This window comes from Etheostoma cragini, chromosome 12, assembly GCF_013103735.1.
Source record: "Etheostoma cragini isolate CJK2018 chromosome 12, CSU_Ecrag_1.0, whole genome shotgun sequence".
In the NCBI taxonomy this organism is placed as follows: Eukaryota; Metazoa; Chordata; class Actinopteri; order Perciformes; family Percidae; genus Etheostoma; species Etheostoma cragini.
The window spans coordinates 15,907,032-15,929,511 of record NC_048418.1 but is presented as its reverse complement, the minus strand read 5'-3'; the positions used below and the strand labels follow the sequence as shown (position 1 = coordinate 15,929,511).

The 22,480-nt window shown below is 41.0% G+C and overlaps 1 protein-coding gene across 6 annotated transcripts; it reads left to right on the top strand.

Annotated features, from left to right (window-relative positions):
* Positions 1–1,072: 1,072 nt before the first annotated feature.
* On the top strand, positions 1,073–22,123 carry LOC117953747 (5'-AMP-activated protein kinase subunit gamma-2-like). Of its 6 annotated transcripts, none has more exons than XR_004658676.1 (16): positions 1,073–1,324; positions 2,640–2,705; positions 4,277–4,538; positions 12,894–13,120; positions 15,406–15,457; positions 16,194–16,300; positions 17,010–17,091; positions 18,080–18,138; positions 18,246–18,291; positions 18,402–18,456; positions 18,555–18,681; positions 18,941–19,106; positions 19,195–19,232; positions 19,353–19,499; positions 19,617–19,805; positions 21,381–22,123. XR_004658676.1 is itself a non-coding variant. In XM_034887022.1 (16 exons), the coding sequence occupies exons 1-16, from the start codon at positions 1,241–1,243 to the stop codon at positions 21,410–21,412; spliced, it is 1,644 nt and encodes a 547-aa protein (XP_034742913.1). In that variant the 5' UTR covers positions 1,073–1,240; the 3' UTR covers positions 21,413–22,122. The 6 variants fall into 6 exon arrangements, 5 of the variants coding, with proteins under 5 accessions (XP_034742913.1, XP_034742914.1, XP_034742915.1 ...); XM_034887022.1 differs by having other exon boundaries at positions 19,617–19,710; positions 21,381–22,122; XM_034887023.1 differs by lacking the exon at positions 2,640–2,705 and having other exon boundaries at positions 1,080–1,324; positions 19,617–19,710; positions 21,381–22,122.
* Positions 22,124–22,480: the final 357 nt, after the last annotated feature.

The window sequence follows — 22,480 nt, the reverse complement described above, 5'->3', positions numbered from 1 at the left end:
TCTTAGAGAATTTAGCCCGCCCATGAGAGAGAGACATCGTGGCTTTCAAACGAGCAAAGTGGCCTCCTCAAAAGCTACAGACTCAGAAATGGCATGTCCTAAGGAAAGCTCATTGTGTGACTGGCTTTAGTGACTGTAATTTTTCACTAAGGCTGAATTTTGGGAGAGACTTTAGATATGGTATTAGGGGCCACTAAGGCCTATACAAAAGCACGCTAAAAGCACCATGTCATGGGACCTATAAAACAACTGCAAAAATACAACACTGCATGCAGAGTTTCTAGATAAACATATTGCACTAGTCACACAGACAAAAGCCATCACAATCTTAGTTCAGCCTATGTAGCTCTAGCAACTCAAAAGAATCGTTCTACTGGTGACAATACTGTCTATACTTCCTCCTCCTTCCCTCCTATAGGTAAACTGTGGTGTTCCTCAAGGTTCTGGCTATGCATTGTGTGTTGATTTTTCGGGTTTCACTTTTCAACCTGTATTAGTATTATATTTTTTAATAATAAGCCCTGCTAATAATATGAGCCATACTTAGCCAATTAGTTTGACATCGTATTTCATTCTCGTCCATCAAACCCATGTGTGCATCCAACCAGTGAAAATCGGAGTCGTTGGCTACTGACATCTGTTGGTGAAGGAAATCTATACATGCTGTTGTGTCAAAATTAGTTACCCTTAAGAAACGTCTTTTACGTTCCCTCGGTACAAGGAAATGATTTTGTGTGTGTCTGTGTGTGTTTGTGTTTGTGTTTGTGTGTGTGTGTGTGTGTGTGTGTGTGTGTGTAAAATGCCTTGAACTAAGAAATGACAAGCAAACATTGGACATTTACAGCCCCACTTCACAAAATTAGCTTGTGATAAAATTAGCCTGCATCAAGTTTAAAAGAAACTGTCAGGTTATAGGACTGTGCGACCATGTTACTGTTTTCTTTTGTGTCTGGCGTGACCGAGCCGTAAACACGTCAGAGGACACATTTCTCGGGGGTTCAGACTGCGACATAACACCTGTAAACAGTCGGCATTGGAACTCATCTGAAGATGCGTGCTCTGCGGTGCCCTGCCTCTTTTCACTGCCGAGCCTACTTCCTGGTAGAAGAGGCAGCGCCACACTGTTGTCGTAGTAAGAGGCGGCAGCTGAAGTGAAGGTGGAGGCGGCTGTTAGTGGTCTACATTCGCGACACAGTAGTCATTTAGCGCACTTTTGTTTTATTTCGCCCCTTTGGAGAAAATGGGAAGCACGGTGATGGAGTCCAGCAAGGAAAGCTCAAAGAAAATGCCAAAAAAGAAGAGAAATCTTCGGATTAACATGCCAGTGAGTCGGTGAAGTATCAACTAATGTGGCTTCTTACTGTGACTGTTAAAAAAAAAAAATCCAACTGGGCTTGTTTTTTCGCTAACTATACATGAAATCAGGACGGGAACACATTTGAGCTGTTCTGTTACATCTCCGCGTGAACTCGCACGCGACGTAGAAGAGCGTGCACGATTGACAGCTGTCTCTATATCACGACTTTTCAGTTCATCAGTCCCATAACTGCCACAACATACATGGCGTTTATTTTCTAAGACTATGTTAAGTGGACCTGACGTTGGCTAGAAACAGTTGGCTGTTTGCACCATTAGAAATGTAGGTTAGACATTTTTCTTCCTAAACCTGTTAATCAGTTTGCCCTGTAGTAACACTGTAATGTAAAGCCATTTGAGCAAATCTGCTCATATATGACAATGGTTTTATTATGTATTATTCTACAGAATATGTCTATGTTCTATGCATGTAAGTATTGTGAGGAAACACGAGTAATAACAAGCAAAGGAAACATTTCAGAAGAACCATATGTTCCAAAGTCATATTTTCATTATGGTCACTTCATTTCAGTAGCCCGGCCTGATTCAAAATTCCCTGTATTCATTAATCTGGGCAGTAATGTCTGGAGATGTTTTTCTTTTCTTTACAAGCCTACAAAGCATACTGCACCTTAATCAAACCATAATTTCTTGCAAAGTCAGAAGTGAATAGTGAGAACAATTTCCCAACTTTAACTGAAAAAGGGATACTATCTTTGGTGTTCGAGATTTTGGTCAATGTTTAAGATTAGTCTATTTGTACTTTTGTTGGAAAACGGCATAACAAAAATGCAGCTAAAAGTGTCGTTTGAGTTTTCCTGACTCATTCATGTTCAGCTGTAGATTGGGATAATCACTTCCCCAATTGGAAGTAAGCTTTTAAATACAACTGTTTAACAGCTGGATGTTGGAGCTTTTCATCACCACATAAACTTCCCCAACCTCAACCTGATGGAAACAGTGATACAATTGCATGAAAGACATTAGAACAGGTTGGATCAACTGGATTTCTGCTGCAGTGAGCTGGCATGGAATGTAAAACCAGCCCTGCCTTGGTATGGGAAAGGTTATATGTTGTATTTGCTTGCAAATTTTTCCGCATTGGCGAAACATTTCTGGCATTTTAAACATGTTCACTTTAACTCAAATTTATGATGAAGGACCAAATGTCCATTTTGTGAAACTTGTAGTGGCTTGTGTTATCTGTTATGACTTCCAATTGTGTTATCCTGCTGTGTATTTACAGGAAGTTATCTTTAACCTTGACATTGCTTTATGTGCAGGATTTAGGTGCGCTTACTTCCTCACAAGTGGAGACAAGTGGCTCAATGAAAAGGGGCGCTCAGACGGTACAGACATTATTTTCCTGATTTTTGTGGCATGATTTTTGATTTACTTGCCAATTGTCTGTTTTCTCAAGCTTGCATTTTTTTTACAGCACATGCTTTATCTTGTCGCTTTGGCTCTTGTTTGGCTTTTTAGACATGGATTTGGGATAGCAAAATATTTTGCCAACCCTCTCTGCCTTGCAGTAACATTACGCCCACTGTGTCCAGGCATAGCAGTATCACATACAGGAAATTGATTTTTTTTACAAGAGAGCAGCCTCTTTCTGTCTGCTCTGATTGTTTTTAATACAAACCTTGATCACTACATCTTAATCTACCAGAGTGCAAATTTCAGTTTTATCTTAGCAACATTTGTCTAATGCTGATGAAAAACCTGCATTCTCCTGTGTTTTTTTATTGTTTTGATACAGCTAATCTACAGTATATTCAGACAAAACCCTGATAGCTCTTCACTCGCCTTAATAAGCTCTTGCACAATGACAGAGTGAGAGTTTTTGGTAAACAGAAAAGATGGGTGTGTACTCCCTCTCACTCTGATTTGTCACAGGATTGGTTCAAACAGAAATGTGTGCATGGAGTAGGGCCAGCCTCTAAGCAAATACAACTCTGAACTCTTTTTAAGAAGACCAAATAAAAGCATTCTTCCTTTTTGACTTGTTTGTTGGTGCAACACATCGACCAATAATCTTACCTAAACACTACACTTTAATTTGTTTAATTGTTTTCTGTAAATACAACCTCCGAGCTAGAGATTGCTACATATTATAACACTCTCGCCCACTCCTATCAGAGCCCACAAATGGTTAAAGATTTTGTTGTTGGCACATCCAGAGCAGACAGCCGTCAGTGGTGGGAGGAGATTAGATTGGCTGCCATGTCTCCTGTTCTGTTTGGTATCTGCACAGAAGAATTGCTCAGTCTGTCAACATGATATTAACCTTGCAAAGACAGACTTATAAGCACAAAAAGTCCAAATGAAAAAAATGCGCACTGATGTTTAACTAAGATAAGTATTGTTTTTCTGATAGAGAACCTGATAGGGCTGTTACTGACTGTATTCCGGGTGAGGCCATTAAACATGATGCTCTGTGAAAGTAGTATGTCTTAGAGGGAAATGGAGAAAGATTTGGATTTGTGTCACAGTTTATAAGGTAGTTTCAGTGGCTAAACATTGTGAATGCAGCGTGAATTGCAAAATTGTGAATATGGTTTTCTCATCAGCTCAAATTAAGAAAGTCCAGAATTAATACTGTTGTTTTTTTCAGTGATTTTAGGGATAATGAAAGAACATTTTCACTTTGCCCACGGTATTCACATCCTCATTCCGTTTTTTATGAAAAGCCATTACAATGTGGCTGACTAAACAAAACAGTGTTGCATATGTGAAAAAGAAGAATAAACCAAAATAGCAAGCAACCACAAAAAGTGCAATCAGCCGCCGTCGATTTTGTTTTGACAGCATAGCTCTGCAGCTTCTCACTGTCTCTCATCCCACTGGGTACACACTAGCATAAACCATACATTTACAAAAGTGCAAGAAAAAAAACAACGGCCTCTTTTTTGTCTCTCAGGGAGGGCGTCACACCCGTTCAGCCAGCCCCACCAAAGGAGTGTCTGCGAGGAGCCCGGCCAGCGCCTCTCTGCCTCTATGTTCTCAGTCTGCCCCGGTGCAATTGAGGGCCAGCTCAGGTTCCCCCAAAACTATCTTCCCCTTTCTCTCTCATCAAGACTCCCCACCCAAGTCCCCACGCCGCCTAAGCTTCAGTGGTATCTTCCGCTCCTCCTCCAGCTCCACACCTGCAAGCATGAAAATCTTCTCCAGAACCAGGAAAGGTGAGTCAAAAAGCTAACATTGTACTGACTGCCCATTCATGTTGACCACTCTGACTGTTTTAATGTCCAATGTACTACAACTGGATTTTGGTAGTTATGCACATGTAAAAATATAGCATTATTCTGGTGATGGCGCAGATTAATACTGATGTTATTTTGTGCAAGACTGGGTCAAGGAGGAAGACAATTATAGAGGAAGTAAGACAACAGGTGAAACTATGTTATGTCAAGGATTATGTGGGTCTTCTGCTCTATGTACGACGTAAAGCCACATACAGGAACCTGTGCCCATCGGATTGAGTTCAGGAGTTCAGATATTCTGCAGCTTGTGAGAGAACTGACATAAAAACATGTCATGCAGCATTTTCAGTTACACTGATTGCACATCATTGTGCCAATGAGGAAGTAGAAGCCTAGATGGTAAACAAAAGAGAATAATCCACTGTTTTGTTTTGCAATTCCCATCATGCCAACATGGTTGGCTATGTTTCTTGTCAGAATCAAAGAAGAGTTTTTTTAGCTCCAAAATCCTAGAATTAAGTGGTGCATTTCAAAGCCAGTTTATTAGATTAAGTTTCTGGTTTGGCATTCCACATTTGGGAGTCCAGCCACAGTGCATTCTCCAAATTAAAGACTCATTAATGACATAATGGTAATACTGGTATGCGCTAAGAGGTAGAAATGAGGCTGGGCTGGGTAGAACAAGGCCTTGTTTTATGAAGAACAGACCTAACAGGCTGCTCTTATTTTTTTCCATGTATTTGGATGGCTGATTATTACATAACAAAAACAGCCCTGCTGGAAGCAGCTTAAACAGCACAAAGATGAGTCATATGTTTTTGGCTCGTACATACAACCATGTTCCTACGCACAGGGTCAGTTTGGCATTGGCTGATGGAAGAGCTCTATTAGGGCCAGAGTTGGCATGCTTGGTTTCCTCTGGAGATTGTTATTGATAGCAACCAAACTAAAAACACACCAATGACTACAGCTTTCTTGTGCCAGCTGCTCAGGATGTTTAGAGTGATGTGGTTCGAAACATTATACCCTCTCAGTCTCTTCTGACTAATAATGTGGCTTTAAATGAACGGGAGCCAATCATAATAGCAACAAAGTATGCTTATAGAGGAGGATCATACAGCGACTGAGTGGGCACCACAGTTTTTCTGTTTTCATTAGTGGGATGTTTTTGAGGGCACCCTGCTTTCACCACAAGGGTGTGCTGAAGGCATGGTCTTGTCTTTGTTGTTGGTTCAGTTTTGTAGAGCTACATTACTATAATCAGTATTTTACCAATGCTTATTTAGTAAACATAGAGTGTTTTTTTTTTTTTAATTCATGTGTTCCTGAAGATCTGATTTTGTATCATTTTCACCGTTTTTTTAGGTGATGGTTTTCCCATCGCCTGGACATTGTCAGTCTCTCAGTGTGGTGCTTTCATACCCTTATCTGGAAGTGACCACACTCTCAGGAGCAACCCCCCCCTCTTACTCTGACTCTTTCTTTTTCTGCTGGATGTTGTCAGTAAATAAAGGAACTGGGCAGTTTTGACTTTCCAAATTCAGAAACGCACACCTTACAAGGACAGAATTATTTTGAGTGTGGAATCTAAGCTAGGGAAGAGCTTAACAAAATACACCATGGACAGTATTTGAAATCCTCATAGATCTGAAACTTAGCAACCTTCAATACAAACTGAAGTGATCTAGCTTTATTATGATACCGGAAACACTATCGCAGTGAGTACAGGTTGAGGTGACTGTTTTCATCATTAATATTTCAACCTCTCACTCATATTAGCCATTGACCCACTGAGCGGAACACTTGCATAACATGTTAATTGAGATATGTACTGGACATGCTGTCGCTAATGTGAGCAGTGAATACTGAGTAGGCCATCTGTTACGGGTAGGGGAGACTGGTGGTATTGAATGGAGGCTTTTTGGTCAGCTGACAGAACATAGGATGTACCCCTGCTGTCCTCTGACGGGGGCTGGCCTCAGCAGTCTCAAAGGTCAGGCCCCCAAAAGTTACAGACAGCCGACAGTACAAATGACAGAGCTGCAGGACTCCTGGCTTAAAACCACAACCTGATCTTGAATGTATGTTACATTGTGTGAAGACAGAGTGAGACAGATGTGCCGGTGCTTACTTTTCCTCTGTTAGGAAAGGGGAGGCAGTGGAGGGTGGGCGGGGAGATGTGCAGCCTGAGCCAATCACTGGTGTACCTTTCACGGACTGGCCTCCTTTTACAGGCTGCTGACATGCGTGCTATATTAAAGAGACGCCACCCACAGCTGCACCTGACAATTTCAGCACTGACACGGCTGGTGCTCCCCACTTTTTAATTTTGCATTACTTGCGAGAGAGACTTTTCTCAACTGAAGCTGTGTGGAAATTAGAGCTTTTATTCTCCGTGCCTTTTCCATCAAACATAGCTGACACAGTAGACTGCTTCTTGGGGGCTCTGTGCTGCTTGAAGAGGATTTTTTTTTTCCTGGATGCAAGCTTAGTCTATATTGGTGACTTGCTGCGGTGGTCATTTTCTGTTTGTACCTAGCACTGCTGGCTCCAGAGAAAAGTGGAATGCTCTCCTTCATGGAGTAGCCACAATCATTTTCTTTCCTGCAGAATAATCCAGAACACTATTCTACATATTCGTTATCCTTAAATTGAAGGTGATCAGTTTAAAAAAAAGGACCATTTCTCTTCTAAGACAGACTAAACCGCTTCAAAATCTTTTTCTAGATCTGTGGACGTCAGCTGGATATACCTTTCGACCTCTTTTTGTACTTTTATCATCAAATGGAGTGACGGTTTCTTGAGACAGTTTTGAGCCACCTCGGCACCCCTATCCTGGAAACATGGTTTGTTGTTGTCAAATTTAGTTTTGAACCCACAACCCACTGCGTTTCATGAAGAGGTTTGGCAGCCTGAGGAGGAGCAAGAAACGGAAGGAGCAAAATGGGCTAGGAGGGCGGCATCAGTCCGAGTCAGCATGTCTTTCTGGTAATGTGCTGTGCTCTTTACGTGCTCCATTTTCCTGCATCTTCTCCCAGTAGTCCGGTAACCTCTCGGGTTCCAATATTTTATGTTTACAGTCAAACTATATTCATGTAGTGTGCCACATGCTAGTACACAATGTAAGGTCATTATATAATAAAGATTTCAGATTAATTTATTTTAAACTTCAGTAGTCCTGCATAAATATTTTTTTTAAGTTTGAACATTCAGGTTATTCATCTTTTGGCAAACGTCATGAAGAGAGAGCATCTATTTTTTGTTTTGTAGAGATGTGTTTTTAAGTTTACAGTATACATATAATCTATATCTGGTCTCGGGTTTCACAAATGCATGCAGTACATTCGCACAAAGGGACAGGAGGACACAGACCAAAGTGGTAAAGCTCTGTGTGAGGCTGACCTAAGGAAAGAGGTTAGCTCCAGTACACCTTGCAAAATACTGTATGATGCTTTTATGCATTGTGCCGGATCAATACGTCTTCTTTAATTAAATGTAAAACCAGTGACTGATATAATTTTATTTTGAAGTACTCATGTCATCATGGGGAAGTAATTTATAGCCACTCTATCTGATACAGTGCCAGGTCATTATTTCTGTCCCATATCCTTAGGGAGTCTCTTCAGAATAGCTGCTCCATTTTGAAAAGTGTTTACATTGACAGGAAGCAGTTTAGCTGAAAGAACATTTTAAGTTAAGACTGTATCTCCATTGATAATAATTCTTCGGGTTTATTGAGAGGAACCAGGCCACCATGAACAGTGACAGAAAATGGATGCAAAACACATTGTGTAAAGTGAAGTTGCTGTCATCCTGCCATGTTTTCCTGTGTAACTTACTTACTGATGCCCGGTCAACACAGTAGCTGTAGCTAATAGCAGCTTGTTTCTGCTTTGTCTGCAGCTCTCTACATATGGTACAGCATTTTTTCTTTAGGAAAATGTTTGGTATTGGATTTCTTCACTTCTTTGGCCCGCAGGAGTCATCCCCACTAAAACCTTTCTGCAGACCCAATGGTCTGCAAGGTGCAATGTTTGGACCAGTGGGTTTGGATCCATTTGTAGCTGTAGCACAACTTCAGCCTGTTCGTATCCAAAAGTGATGTCAATGGAAGCTAGGTCAAGTGTGACTCAACATTCTGTTGGCACAATTCAGAAATTTGCAATTGAAAATAGTTTGGTCAACCCAAAGCTTTCTCTTCTCCAAAACAACAAACTCTACCAAGCACTCCTCTTTCCCCACTCTCCTTCCATACCGCTGTCTTCCAACAAGTCCCACGTGAGATTTTACAACGCACATAATGTAGTCAGACACTTAACAATCTGACCGTTTTGACGGTCGCTATTGCCAAGTATTATTACATTGCTGCCTGGTTTGGGGCTGCCGGGTACAGTGTTCCCGCTCAATACTGGGCCAAATTCATAGATTTTGTTCACATTAGTCCCTTAAACACAAATGCATGGGAAAATAGGGTCCGGGTTTAAAACTACAGAAATCCCCCTTTAAGGCAGCTATCGTCAAATGTTAAAGCTCATAATGCTTGATGTGTGAAGCACTGGGACACCCTGTGAGGCGTTCAAGTGGTGCTTTATCACAGACTTTACAGGTCCTGATTTAGAGCCAGTCTGACCTCGGTGAAGTAGATGAGAAGAGCAGAGTCCTGTCACAATGGTGTACATCCAAATGTGGTTGTATAAGATGTAGAGTTCATCGGAAAGGCAATATACGACGTGGTGACACCTGAGCGTAAACCATAAGTCCTTTGAGCCAGAGCTTCTACATTATGGAAGTGCAGCTATGTCACTGCTGACATCTGCCTGATAAATTTCAGAATGTGTGCGTCTCAGCAACATTCTGTATGTCTGTTTGAACTGTGACTGCTGTTTTGCCATGATGCTGTTTGCACACCTATGTAATAGTGAGGCTGCCTTTAATGAGGTGCTGGACAGTCACGTCCTTTGTTGCAGAGAGCTGTATTATTGTGTACCTAGCAAATTAGTTAAAACCCTTGTTGCTAATTGGAGTCCCTGACAATATCACCTATGGCTTCACAATCTACACACAAATTCCAACTAGTGGGCCCATACAAACACAGCCATTCACAGTTGAGATTTATTGTGTTACATGGCTGGCCAGATCAGTCTGTTGCACCCATTGGGCCTGTAGCAGCCTCGCTACCGCTCTGATGTCAACCAATGAGGATCACATTGCTCCCTGAGTCAATGTAGACCCACTTGACTGACAACCCCCTGTCGACTACTCAGGGGACACCCACTGTTGAGAGGATCTGTTTTTATGGGTGTTATGTTAACAGGTTATGATAGCTTGCTGTACATTTCAATATAACAATCAAGTGTGAGTAGGTTCTGCTAATCTGCCACTCCCCGGGCAGCCTCCACACCTTTAAAACACTCCACACATCTCATGCAAACCCCAAAATATTCAGTTTACTATCACATAAGACAGAAAACCCTCACAATTGAGAAGCTGGAAGTTAATCAATTCTCAAAGTATCTACAGATTTATTTTCTGTGAGTCAACTTATTGATTCATTTAACCAATTGTATTATCCCTAATTCATATAGTTTCATAACAAAGAGATGTGAAAATAGCAATTAACTTTGATTACAAGGTTATGGAGAGATTAGCCTAACAAATCAATGTTGTTCTCCCTGCGTAGACTGCCGTGTCCATTGCATAAGTGCATCTTATCCGTATGTTCTTAGTTCTTTTAGGCTCTAAAATATTACAATATCTAAAAAGTACTGCGTAGTACTGTTTTTTTTATGTGTGTAAAGTTAGATGGACTGGACTACTTATAGCAAGGCATCCATTTCCTCTGTGGTGTCTAGCTGCCCTGTATAAACCAGACCGAGGAGAGGGCTCCCATCCCTGCTGTTATCTCCTCCTTTGGAATGTGCCACAACAGCGTGGCTAAAATAAGAAGGCTACACTGCGGAAGTAAAGCACGCCAAAGAGGGCTAGTGCACGCCAACTAAATGTCAAGAGATAGTGTGAAGTGTGCCTGGACAGACCAAGAAAAAAGGACTTCATTTAGGAAAAACATCTGGTAACTTTTTATAATTCTCTTTTTGAACAGTATATTTAGAAGGCAGAAAAGTCACAGGAAATTAGTTAAGACCAATGTGCCATGCTGATCAAATATGGATACTTCTGTCCTGGTTCATTTAGATAGATAGATAGATAGATAGATAGATAGATAGATAGATAGATACTTTAGTATACACAAGTTGTTAACCTTTGAATGACAATCCTAAGTACTTAATTTCTCAATCATGTGTTTAATTACTTAATAATGATCTTGGTTTGTTATATATTACTGAGTCAAGTCAAATGATATAATGAAATTGATTCTGGTCCTCATGTGTCATTTACAGACTGGCTTTTCTGACTTTCAGTGTTGGATTTGTAGATGTGATAAAAGTCAACTGGAAGTCTGGTAGAAGGCTTTGTAATGGAAAGCATTTGGTCCTCATCAAACATATCACTCATTGTCTGTACTCAGAAATATGTCAGCGCGGTAGAACCGGTGCAGGGGGAGTGTCGCATGTCACCCTGCGTAAGATTGTGATGCCTGATATGAAAGAGCATGTGAGGGCTGCGTCACAGACAGCTGACTGCTACACTGGAGTTTAATGCGGCTGCTTATGTTGTAATCGGCCTAGTTATTGTGGAGGGACGCCAGGAACAGGAAAAGGCAACCTAAATGATTCGTTGTGATTCTTTTTCCCAATATTGATCCATTATTTATCGCTTCCCATTGCATCTATTGATATAAATTAGAGCTTTGGAGTGCCATCAAGGGATTTTTCATTAAAGCGGAGTGATGCCGATGTCAGCAGCTGTCAATTCACTGCAGTGTTATTGAGCAATATGCCACACGGATAATCATCGCCTTGAGTAAGCTGTTTTATATAATCAAAATACAATTGTAAAACTAAGTGTACAAATACATGCAACCTCATAGTTCTATTCCAATATTCGTTTAAAAGGATAGGTGAAGCAATGATTTTTAATTTCCAGTATTTATTTTTATTTTGATCTTGTTGTGATATTCCATTTTGTTATTCACATTTGTTTATAGGCTTTTTAGCCTTTAAATTTCCTTCACAATCCACATTTTAATGCAAAGACGTCAATTTGTCACCCTATAAGTCTAAAGATGTCAAGTTCTCAGTTTTGGCCACTGATCCCCCACAAGCCACCTCTCTCTGAGATAGAAAGTCTCTTTCATTTAAAGGGAGTATGAAAAGAGAGAGTGTGTACTAGCAAATGTAATAAAAGGCTCTGCACACCCACAGGTGTTTTCACTTCTGGCTAATTAGACTTCTGCTCAGGTCTAATCATGCAAAATAAGTGGAAACACCTGTGTAGGTTGAGTGTGAAGTTGAAGGGCCTCTGAAATGTAACAGCCTTTTTTGAAATGTACGAAAGCCAAGAACAGCCATTGTTTTGTTTGTTTTGTATGTTATCTCAAGGAAATTAGCTTTACTCTCGAGACAATCAACCCATTATGAAGAAAACAAAAGGTTGTTTCCACTTATTACTTATTTATCAGAGATCCGTATTAGCCTACTGGACAGTAACACATGAGCTTTAAGTTGACCACTGTTTGTAAGTCTATCCCTTACCATAATAAGCAATTACAATAATTTGATATGTACAAACCTACCCCACAGAGCAGTTTGTATGTCATGGTTCACTCTTGTGAATTTCAACAGAATAGTGGTGTCAGTGTTTATCAATGAACACCAATAGCCTGGAACACAAATATAAACCACAAAAACCTGTGGCTGAGCTGTGTAAAGACAAGACTGCTGTTACCAATATTTTATATATATATATATACTACCCTTTTTTTACTTTTCATTTACAATGTGTAGATAAGGCAACAAACCCCTTACAAAAGAGGAGCCCCTCAATGCCCCACATTTTAAAGCTAACACATGCTGCTGATATAAATTAAACTACTTTTGTTTTGCATCTCTCTCTCTAGTGGTTGTTTTTGCATCCCCGTCTGTCAGTGACTGGGCTGAGACTTTATCTCTGGGATGTGTTGTTTCTTAGTACCTAGGGCACCCTCAGTCCCTGATGGATTAGAGATGCACTCCTTCCCTGTCATAGCATGTGGCAGCAGTGATGGTATCTGCAGCAGTTACCAGTGTAGCACCTCAGTCTTGCCAACTAAGCCTATCAGCGATGTCAATCTGCACGGCGTTTTTCATTGTCCCTGAAAACGAAGGATGGACTAACACTGAGAGAAACAAGAGCTCATTTGTGGCATCTGTTGTGGACCTTTTTATCTTGCTGCAGCCTCTGGACTCTCCACACCACCCACCACGCCAACCCAGGCGTCCAGCCAACCGTTGTTTACCCAGGAGGCCCAGCCGAGCAGACCCAGCCCCGAACGCCTGGAGGCGAGCTATCGATCCCGTTCGATCTCCACACCTCCGGACACAGGACAACGCCTCAGCCTTCCCTCTGCTAAACCACCGATCCCTTCCTTGAGCCCTGTGACATCTTACGCTACCTCGCAACCAGTGAGTCCAACTGCAAAAAATGTACTCGTTTTAAAACGATACTTAATATTATTTCTTTGCCTGGGGTAAGTTCTGTCTCTGCGTGTAAACTCTAAACAACCAACTCATGTGGGTATGACTCAGTCAAATACATTTAGGTGTATGCAACTTCTTTCACCAGTCAGCAACGTAAACATACATTTAGTTTGAAGATTTTTACATGGAGCAGAGAGATTTCACATCACAGGTACAAAACTAGTGTATTGTTCCACCGCTTTGGTTTCTAGATTTCAGAGAAGGTGGTATGAGTTAATAAGTAGTTACAGAATTTTCCTAGAGCTCAGAAATAGCATATGCATTTGAATTTCTAAAATAGGTAAAATATTTATTACTTATACTAAAAAATAAGTCTGAATATGTGACAGACTTTGCAGTTAAATGCTATATCTTTGCACTACTTTAGTATCAGTTGAACTAAGTCATGCATTCTAAAAAACATTATGATTATCCCACGTTGAAACTAATAAACATGGTTGTCTTTGTAGCAACATAACAGTCTGTTGATGAGTCATGCGCTGCTTTACTCAGTGTCATGAGGCTTGACTTGGACAGTGGTTTCCAAGAGAAAGCATGGATGATGCACACCTCTTTCATTTCAGCTGTGACACTGGGGCATGCCGTGTGTCAACAGGGCTGTGTTAGCAATATTTGCTCTAAGAATATTAAAATTGGCTTTGCATTGAAGCTAGATGTTCAGCATTAAACTTCAGACTGAGCGGGTGCACAATTGACTGCTCCTGCAAAAACAGATGAGAAGTATTAGTTCAGGGTTTGTTCACAAGGCTTTTCATTATGGGCGTTATTGAGGATTCACCACCGTCAGGGTGTGATACTAGATTTCCCAAAGCTAGTGTGTCCATTTAGTGATCAATTATCTGGTCTGTCTCAACGTGTCTACTGGGAGTGATTGTGGATTCTAGCCGGAGAGGGTAAATCAATATTTCATCACCATCATTGTATACTGTTGATATTAACACCCAAGGACTCACGATTGTGGTTGAAAAATGACAAGTCAGTGCTTGTCGCCCTCTCCTTAATTCATAAGAGACACTGACAAAATAATCTTCTGATGCTGTAAAGTTCAATTCTTGCCAAATCCTATTAATTGAATGGCTTTTGGTATGTCTGCTTCCCTGTTGTCTGCTGTCATACCAGAAGTGGATGCGTGCCCGCTGTGATGCAGCAGGGTAAGATTCATGAAGGTGCAGGAGTAGATTTTTGGCAAGAGAAGCGCTGTGTCACCATTGCAGGGTGACACTGGGGTGCTGTCTAGCATCCCAGAGCAGGTATGCAGGCTTTATGCTGCATCTGCTTCATCTACTGCTGCAGTGGCTTGTTGTTGAATATACTTGCAAATATAGTGACCAAAGGAAATCATGTATCAACAAGCACACTGGTATTCAAATCTCTCAGCATGACACAGCATATTTCATGCCGGGAGCTTGCATATGTTGTGCAAGATGCAAATAGTACAATTTGCATGCCATTTTCTAATGTTGCTGCCACTGTGCTGAGGCTCCAATGAATTGTTTCTGTAGAGCTCGGCCATGTTGCTCGTTTTGTCAGCAGAAATTAACTCTTGAGGATGTGACAAGGCATCCCCAGCTTCTTGCTGCTTAGCAACGTAAGGGGATTTCCTAATATGGTGAAGCACCCAGGTTGCTCTGCATGGAGGGGTGTGTCCACAGCGCGCGGAGCTTCCTGCTTTTTCTCCACGCTGTACATGTGAAAGGCTTTTCCGGTGGTGAGTGTTGTTCGGTACATAACAAAGGACTCCGCTGATTTATTGCGATGTGATTCATCCTCGCGCGCCTGTGTAGTGGCTTTTTGAGCAGCGTGTAGACATTGCCCCCCCCCCTACTGCAGCAAATGGCTCAGGACTGTTCCACTCTGAGTTTTAAGGGGTGTGTCTAGTCTAATAATAATGTGCCACTGAAGTTGAAGCTCTATAGTTACCGGTTTATGTCACGTTATCTGTGTATATTTAGCAGAACTGAAGAGTCTCTATGTAATCTGTGAAACGCCGGTGGCGCGCGACGTTTTTGCTGTTGTTTGTGTGGTTGTTTTGGTGTTTCTTTGCACACCTCACTCGGCGTGCTCCCGTCTGCTCAGGCCGCTGGGGAAAAGCCGCTTCACCCTGCTGCTCACTCACAATTTACAGTAAAGTTTTGTCTGCCGCTGCCGTGTGTTGTTGTGAGGATTTGCTTCGGTCTTCACTGCACACTTCTGCCTTTCCCTCCTCTTAGGTCTACGGTTTATTCGAAGGCATGCTGGAGAAACTTGAACTAGATGATGACGGTAAGTGACCCAATGCGATATGTTTTCATATTTACGAACGTCAACGCAATTAGTGATCAAATGTAAACGTGACTCCGTAACATCGGGATATTTGGCTGTTTCTAGCCAAAAAATAGGCCATGCTACAGATGAATCATTTTCAACGGTTCCTCCGCTAAATTGTGTAACACATGGGATATGCTCTACAGACGACGGACTTTATCGGGTTGTTACCACCACAGACGACGTTTTTTTGTAAATGAATGGGGTTTTAATCTGGTTTCAATGAGAATTTCCCACCGCGGTCTTGATAAAGGAAGACGTGGAATGCTGGCGTGATGTGCAACAGAACTGTATTTAATCACAGTAGTTAGAATTGTCTGGCCTTTAATCCAATTTGAATTTACCACGATGTACACTTTACATTTGAGCCGCAGTTTTAGTTTTATTTTTTTACTTGATTTCAATTGGTCAGTGAACATGTGGTGACAGCAATACTGTAATCTTAAACTGCATCCTCCTACATTCCTACAGTAATTAGCTGTCTGTGTTTTTCCACTGTTTTTGTGCCTGCTTGTGCTTAAAGCAGATCTTAATTATCCGTTAGATGGAGCAGTAAAGTGGCTGTGAGTGGACCAGACCTGTAATGGTTGTTTAGGCTCTCAGAGTGTTTTGTTTCCAGGCTGTCGTTATATATTCCCTGTGAGATTTCTCCTTCCTCTAAAAGGTTTTAATCCTGCTTTTCCTGTTCTTACAGCTGCTGAACCTGAAAGTGATATTTACATGCGCTTCATGAAATCCCACAAGTGCTATGACATTGTCCCCACAAGCTCCAAGCTGGTGGTGTTCGACACAGCGCTCCAAGTTAGTATTTTGACAAAATAGTTTCTTTTGCCTGCAGACAAACCCTTTTATGACATAAAAGTTGCTTGAGAGCCCAAAAAAGACATTCAGCAAAAGTTAATGTTCAGTAAATTAAACGTGAGTATTTGCCCCAGAGCAGTTTCTACGAAATGGTTGATTAAAGTAAATCTGTTAAACAGTAATCCTTGGGAGGTCTCTTTGATGTGTAGATCTGCAACCACTAAATCCACTGAAGCCCAGAGTTGGGAGTCTGTATCCTCAGGAAACGGAAATACTAAAACCACCAAAAAAGCTACTCCTAAGAATGTGATGTAGATGATGAAGGCTGCAACCAAGGATTGTTTTCGATTGGACCCTTAATTGGTCATCTTGTCACCTTGTTTGTCTACGAAATGGCCAAATCACAAGTTCATAGAGTCCAAGGTGACGTCTTGTTTTGTCCCACCATCAGTGCTAAACCTAAACGTGTTGAACCTAAAGTCATTTATAAAACCCACACAACCAACACTTCCTTATATTTAAGAGGCTTGTACCGGTGAATATTTGATGTTTTGCTTGACTTAACAACTGAATTGATGGATCGATTTATTGCCGATTCATTTTGTCTTGATCAACTAATAGATGAAGCGTTTCAGCTCCAGAAAAGATAATCACATAAGTATTGTGTATAATCTAATTGGATTTTTATCATTTGAACTGTTGCGTACAGGTTAAGAAAGCGTTCTTCGCCTTGGTAGCTAACGGTGTGCGAGCAGCTCCGCTATGGGATACAGAGAAGCAAAGCTTTGTGGGTAAGAAACCATAAATTGTCAACATATTTTTGTGTGTGTTGTTGACCACCCCCCCCCCCCCCCCCCCCCCCCCCCCCCCCCCCCCCACCTGCCCAATTTTGCATTATATTTATGGCTTTTGCTCTCAACACACACTAAAATAGTTATTTTATAGTGTTTACAATTGTATTTCAAAGAATATCGGGTCTATTAAAGTGACTGTGACACTGTTTTCCTAGTTTATAGTTTTCTTGCTCTGATAATTGATGCTGTTCAGGTCTAAGGGAGGAATATTTAACACTGAGACTTGAATGTAATTGATTCATATGAGGCAAAAAGCTTTCGTACTCTTTACACATTGTTGTTGTAATTGCCAAGCTTTCAGTTAAATACCATCTATAAAGAAAACACAGGACTTAGCAAACAAATGTTAACTTTGCAGATGCCTTTAATCTTCTTACTTGCTTCTTAAGCCCTGTAATGGCACTTAAGTATGCAGGCTAGTTAGTTTTGTTAGAAAAATGACTCGTTTTTATTTCATATTTTCTGTTGCTGTGCCATTGCTGACTGAACAGAGGACAGGCTGTGTGTATTAATGCTGCTGGTCATGTCTGGTGGAGGAAGATGCTATATTGAACAGAAGTCATTGGAGCGCTCATAAACCATTAAACACAGCAATGGCTTCTCTGTATTGACCTCAGAGAGGTTGGAAAAAATATTTAACAGAAAACCGACTCTAAAAAATAAACCCTCTGTTAGTAGGAGAGTTTCAAAAGCCAAACCAGCGGTGAATCGACTTTGTTGTTCCGCTGTTTTTCCCCCTGCTTAGAGTTTATTGCAAGTCAGCCTGTGATGAATAATGAATGCACAGTCAGCGTGAGGATAAAGCGAGGGGGGGCAGCAATGTGTTGTTTGGAGCACGCCCCTTGCAAGCGTCTCTTTTACCCAATCGTACAATGCCTGCAGGCACGCCGCTCTACGCTGTTTATAGATTCTGATTTCATTGCAGGAATGCTGACAATCACAGATTTCATCATCATACTACACAGATACTATAAGTCACCAATGGTAGGTCCACTTGACAGGTCATCTTTGTATGGGATTTGTTTCTTGGTCCAAGAAGGATTTCTCCGTTTGTCTTTTCCTTAAACAAATGTCTATTTCTTGTATTTCAGGTGCAAATATATGAATTAGAGGAACATAAGCTTGAGACGTGGAGAGGTTAGCATCGTGATCCTACTCTCATGTTTTTGTATCATGCGTAATGTAAAATTGTATTTCTGTTATATAAAAAAAGATTTAAATAACATTTTAAATATTTGTTGCTGCAGAGGTTTACCTACAGGCAACATTTAAACCTCTGGTCAACATATCGCCTGATGCAAGGTACGTAGTCTCACTATGAATAATGAATCATCGTGTGTGTATGTAGGCAGATTTGTTCGTGCTACTTGTAACTGGTCATTGTGTGTGTTGCGTTGCAGCCTGTTTGATGCCGTGTACACCCTCATCAAAAACAAAATTCACCGCCTGCCTGTCATCGACCCCGTCACAGGGAATGCACTTTATATTCTCACACACAAGAGGATCCTCAAGTTCCTCCAGCTTTTTGTGAGTCTCACACAGTCACTGCCAGTCTGTCTGTGAATGAGCGTTTAGCTTCCATTAGTATTTGAATCTATGACGGATAATAAGGATTGCTTATTGCTGGGAACTCTGTGGTCTTGTCCTCACTTTCATTTGTCTGCTGCCTTCTAGTGGTCAATGTGGACATTGGTAAAATAGGCCATTACTGAAATGAAGTGAGGGAGTGAACCGACTCGACATGTCCCTGCCTCATTGTGTTTGTGTTTGTTGTTGTGTTCTCCAGATGTGTGAAATGCCAAAGCCAGCATTCATGAAGCACACTCTCGGGGAGCTGGGCATTGGTACGTACCACGACATCGCTTTCATCCACCCGTACACGCCCATCATCAAAGCACTCAACATTTTTGTGGAGAGACGAGTGTCTGCCCTCCCTGTGGTAGATGAGTCGGGTAAGATCTCAAACATCAGTGTTGACAAAGCATTATAATAATAATAAAAATGATAATAAATGAACTTACTTTTTATGTCATGTTACAGGAAAAGTTGTGGATATTTACTCCAAGTTTGATGTGATTGTAAGTTGACGTTTTGACAATTTCGGTTTTTAAAGAAACAAAATACCAAATATAAGAGGCTAAACTCCGCTGTGATTTATTGTCTCTCTTTCTTCAATGCATTTTTATGTTTGCGTGCAGAACTTGGCTGCTGAGAAGACCTACAACAACCTGGACATTACAGTGACGCAGGCTCTGAAACATCGCTCCCAGTACTTCGAAGGGGTCATGAAGTGCCATAAGATGGAAACCATGGAGACCATTGTGGACAGAATAGTCAAAGCAGAAGTGAGATTTTGGAAACTCAAAGATGTATTCATACGTACATTTAACTTCGCAGACATACTGTAACTTCAGGGCTGATGTGACATGCATGTGTGATGGTGTGTTTTGTGGTTCTGCCAGGTGCATCGGTTAGTGGTGGTGGACGAGCACTCCAGCATCGAGGGCATCGTCTCCCTCTCAGACATCCTCCAGGCCCTGGTGCTAAGCCCTGCAGGTATAGATGCTCAGCATTGCTAGCCCCAACTCCCCCTCTGTCCCGGACCCTGAGCCCTCTTCCCCACCCCACCCCACCCTCTTACTCTGTCCCAGGTAGGAAACGCGGTTATCTGAATCTTACCTGGCTTTTGCCTGTAACTGGCAGTTAGGAGTCACGGTGCATGATGTCCTGGTTGTCCTGCTGGATGCTGTTGTGTGGATTAGACACTTCCTCTCTGTTAAGACGAGAGACTTCACTGCTGCTGGTTAAACAAATCCCATGTCTGCTCTCACCAGTGCATTGGCATATATTTATTTTGTAAACCTGTCGGGAAGTTGTTTTTCATTATACAGTAGTTTCGTAGTGTGAATAGAGATTTACACGTTGGTATATTGTGTCTGGACTTGAAGTTCATAGGTGGACAGATCAAAGGACACTCTGCTGCCTTCACATGCAGCACAAAGGAGTAAGCATTTTTACCATCCTACCAAGCTGGTTAAGAACATGTTCACACCAAGAATGTTCAAAGTGAATCATTGGAAAATGTAGTGCGTTGATCTGTACACGTATGTATTTGTGGGACACATTTGAGTTTGCACCAAATACCTTAATTGGGAGAAAAGAAAGAACTGGTGTGATTTGTTGGGAATAGGAATGAAATTGAGATACATGGAAGTGGGATGGATGTGAGGATGAAAGCAGAGTTTAACAACATGAACTGAGCCCACCATTAAACCAGGCTTTATGTCATGTATTGAATGCACAATTGCAGAAGAGGCTGTACCAGGCTGTCTTTAAGTGACATCTGCTAGAAATTGGTTTGTTGCCACTTTTCCCCCTAAAGCTGTCAGTCTGGTGGGAATGCATGTTACCCAAACTCTGTTTATGACACAAGATGAGTCGATTGGTGCTGTATTTAAAACCTGTGGTGTACAGTTGTAATTTAGCTTTGTGAAACAAACAAAGTTTTCCACAGTGGTTTGAATCACAAATGTTGGGTCTAAATGTAAGCGAAGGCATAAGCTGTCCCATGCACATGCTTTACATATTATACCTTCTGCCAATTTACGTTTGGCTTTTAGTAGATGCAATTCTATTTGCCAGTAGCACGCTCTACTTTGATTGATTGACATGTTTTGTTTTGATACCCTCGAAAGTTTTTCAAGCCAGGCTTTATTGAAATATGTATATCATTTATATCTGTGCATAACACAACCTCGATTTTTGTTAAAGTAACGAGTCTTCTGTAATTTCTCACAGGGTCTAAACAAAGTAAAATGTCAAGGGCTTCAAAACAAGTGATAAATCTTGTTTTTGAAAACAGGAGGCTCCATTTATGTACATGTTGTACAGATTAGTGGTCAGAATCATGCTTACTCCTACTTTTATTGACTTAATTGCTGCTGGTTGTATCCTAGCTGGAGTGGGTAGTGTTGTAAAATTAAGTCATTAAAAGTGGCGTGAAATATTGATTTGTACAAAAAGATAATGTATATATTTCTTGGGAGACATCCTGCCGCAGAGTGGCTATCAAGCCACCGGTGACGTTATGCATGATTATTAATAATAAAAATGGACGAAAGGATTCAGACACGATTTGAGTAAAGTAACAGTAATCCTGTCTATGCTACAGTCTGCATGCATCGTGTCCCTGTTTTGTCCTAAATGTTTCTTCTTCCTCTTCACAGATGCCTGTAAGGAAGAGAACCTGGCTGGGTGAGAGGGAGGACGCAGCAGCTGGACTGGAGACGTGATGGGAGTAAATAAGTTGAATGGTATGGAGCGGGAGGCTGAGCAGAGCCAGTCTGAAGGTCCCAGAGACGCCTGCAACTGATGCACTGTAGAGGCTTGGAAACCAAAGAGCTAGAAAGATGAATGAAGTGAAGTGGAGTTCCTGCACTGAGGATTGAGTTTTCTGAGTGTTTTTTTTGTTTATTTGAACACTGATCAGATGCACACACACAGTATACTGTATTTATACACACACACACACACACACACACACACACACATACACAGAGATGCATTATGGTCATCTGCTGGGGAAAGGTGGGAAAGTCGAGACTGGTTCTGATCAATTAGTGCTTCTGTGTTTTGGGTTGTGTAGTCACGATCATGCTGCTGTCATCTGTTGATTTTTTTTTTTTAGTCTCTATTTGTAGTCGATACTTAAGGTTATCACTTTTTGGTATATGGTGTAGAAAGGTGGACATTGAGAGATGCAATTTATTGTTTGGTAGCAAAACTACACTTTACCTGCAATGTGGCCATTAGTTTGCCAGTGCCAATATAGAGGGATTGATGCCCAATATTTATTTGTGCCTTTTTTGCTCTGCCGACAGCTGTTAAAACCGACAGTGATTGTGTCCTTTGACTTTTTATTGTCAAATGATTAATTATTTGGATTTGTTTTAATAAATGGTTAAGATATCAATATGTTTCACCTTTACAAATAAAGCTGCCATGTAATAGTTGGCAGATTTAATCTTCTACATTTCATTCAATTTCCCTTTTATTTGGTTGCATATTCTGGGATTTTAAACCAAGAATTTCTATTAAATATATCTTATTCTAAATAAAATCATTTTGGCACTAAAACATACAGTGGTCAGAGGGAAATGCAACTGTACATCAATAAGGATTCTATCAGCCAAGAGCTACGAGTGAGCACTTATTTTACATCTTTAATCATTGTGACTCAAGGATGCATTTTTGAAAAGTTATTAAAAGACCGGAAAATGTCTTTTTAGATGTTAAAAACAAAAAAAAAACAGTACTTTCAGTTTTG

What these genes read in the sequence shown, in the direction of transcription:
- LOC117953747 (XM_034887022.1), top strand. Translation starts at nt 1,241, where the DNA reads ATGGGAAGCACGGTGATGGAGTCCAGCAAGGAAAGCTCAAAGAAAATG. An exon ending in ATCTTCGGATTAACATGCCA is followed by an intron (nt 1,325 to 2,639) that starts GTGAGTCGGTGA and finishes CTTTATGTGCAG; the next exon opens with GATTTAGGTGCGCTTACTTC. An exon ending in AGAGAAGCAAAGCTTTGTGG is followed by an intron (nt 17,092 to 18,079) that starts GTAAGAAACCAT and finishes ATTTCATTGCAG; the next exon opens with GAATGCTGACAATCACAGAT.